The sequence below is a fragment of the Acanthisitta chloris genome, unplaced genomic scaffold, assembly GCF_000695815.1.
Source record: "Acanthisitta chloris isolate BGI_N310 unplaced genomic scaffold, ASM69581v1 scaffold31030, whole genome shotgun sequence".
Lineage (NCBI taxonomy): Eukaryota > Metazoa > Chordata > Aves > Passeriformes > Acanthisittidae > Acanthisitta > Acanthisitta chloris.
Window position 1 is genome coordinate 4,297 of NW_008650429.1, and position 2,060 is coordinate 6,356.

Below are 2,060 nucleotides of genomic sequence, written 5' to 3' on the forward strand. Positions count from 1 at the left end.
TTCTTTGCACATAAACTTCCACAGTGCCTACTACACAGCTGCATTTGGAATTCAGATCTTCCCGCATAAAGGACCTTCACTATGGATGGCACTTTCCATCCTCCAGCTCACCTTTGGAATTGGATATGTTACACTGCTAAACATGCAGTCCATATACTCTCAACTCATCATCCTGGATATACTGATTCCGGTAATTGGCCTGGTCGTTGAACTACCCTTAAACGTCCGGCAAGTACTAGTTTTTGTTTCAGGCCTAGTTCTGACAGTGAACACCACAGCCATTTTAGTCACCAAAATCAGATGGTTCTATTACTCGGTACGATACGTGTATCTGCTGGTGAGGCACATGTATCGCATTTATGGATTACAGCTATTGATGGAAGATACGTGGAAGAGGATTCGTTTCCCAGCTGTACTGCGTGTCTTCTGGCTGACCAGACTGACAGCACAAGCTGTGGTATTAACATATGTTGTAAAGATGGCTGAAAACAATACAGAAGAAAAATTCTTCTTGATATCGTGGGATAACTGTTGGGAACTGGTTTGCAGCCTGATCATAAGTGGGTGTGACTCCACTCTCACTGTGCTGGGCATGAGTGCCGTCATTTCCTCAATAGCGCATTATCTGGGACTTGGTATCTTGGCCTTCATCGGCTCCACTGACGAGGATGACAAGAGGCTTGGGTTTGTAGCACCTGTCCTGTTTTTCATTTTGGCTTTGCAGACTGGTTTAAGTGGACTGAAACCAGAGGAGAGATTAGTTCGCCTGAGTCGAAACATGTGCCTTTTGTTGACCGCAGTCCTGCATTTTATCCATGGAATGACAGACCCTGTGCTGATGTCTCTCAGTGCCTCCCATGTGTCATCGTTTCGCAGACACTTCCCTGTACTGTTTGTCTCCGCTTGCCTTTTCATCCTTCCAGTTCTGCTCAGTTACATCCTCTGGCACCACTATGCACTAAATACTTGGCTTTTTGCAGTCACAGCATTCTGTGTAGAGCTTTGCTTAAAAGTAATAGTTTCTATCACTGTTTATATATTGTTTATGATTGATGGCTACTATAATGTGCTATGGGAAAAACTTGATGATTATGTCTATTATGTTCGCTCAACTGGCAATATTATTGAGTTTATATTTGGAGTGATCATGTTTGGGAATGGAGCTTACACGATGGTGTTTGAATCGGGCAGCAAGATCCGCGCCTGCATGATGTGTCTGCACGCATACTTCAACATCTACCTGCAAGCAAAGAATGGCTGGAAGACTTTTATAAACCGCCGGACTGCTGTTAAGAAAATCAACTCCCTGCCAGAGGTGAAGGGCAGTCGGTTACACGACATAGATGATGTCTGTGCAATCTGCTACCACGAGTTCACCACCTCGGCGCGCATTACTCCGTGCAACCATTACTTCCACGCACTTTGTCTTCGGAAGTGGCTGTACATTCAGGACACGTGCCCCATGTGCCACCAGAAAGTGTACATTGAGGACAAAGAGAACGCCAATATCTCTAACAACAACGGGTTTGTGGCACCAAATGAAAATCCTGTACGGGTTGCAGAAGAAGCTGCTGATGCTGAGAATGAATTAAATGAAGACAATGACAGTTCTGATAGTGATGAGGAAGACAGCGACTGTGTGGCACAGCACTTGAATGAGACTCTTGATGTTGACTCTAACTCTCTTGGTGATTAAGATGTCCTTTACTAAGCCGTGAGGTATTTGTTTGAGATTGACTTCAACAGAATAAAAGTATCACTTTGTAGTAATTGTACTTAAGCACAACAGCAGTATCTCAATGTCGAGTCTGTGAATGGTGGTTGTTTACTGTGGTGTGTGCTACTGTAAATATACCTCTGATTTTTGCTGGTCTCTTTCATGACCACCTTAAAATTATGTACATTATTGTACATGGAATAAAATGTTTTCACGTTTTTAAGATGGTTGGGAAAACACTCTTTAATTGATGTAGTGAGAACGCTGTGCCAAAGACTGTATACCAGTAGTCCCTGATCGATGTCTTCTGGATGCACATGAGAAACACTGGTGAAAACAGACT

At 43.4% G+C, this 2,060-nt stretch overlaps 1 protein-coding gene across 1 annotated transcript in view; it reads left to right on the forward strand.

The window, feature by feature from the left end:
• Nucleotides 1-1,936, forward strand: part of RNF139 (ring finger protein 139) — a gene marked incomplete at its 5' end in the record, with an annotated part of 5,300 nt that extends 3,364 nt beyond the window's left edge. Inside the window, one exon of the mRNA XM_009085075.1 lies at nt 1-1,936. This exon is cut by the window's left edge and continues 130 nt beyond it. Coding sequence (XP_009083323.1) covers nt 1-1,696 — 1,696 coding nt within the window.
• Nucleotides 1,937-2,060: the final 124 nt, after the last annotated feature.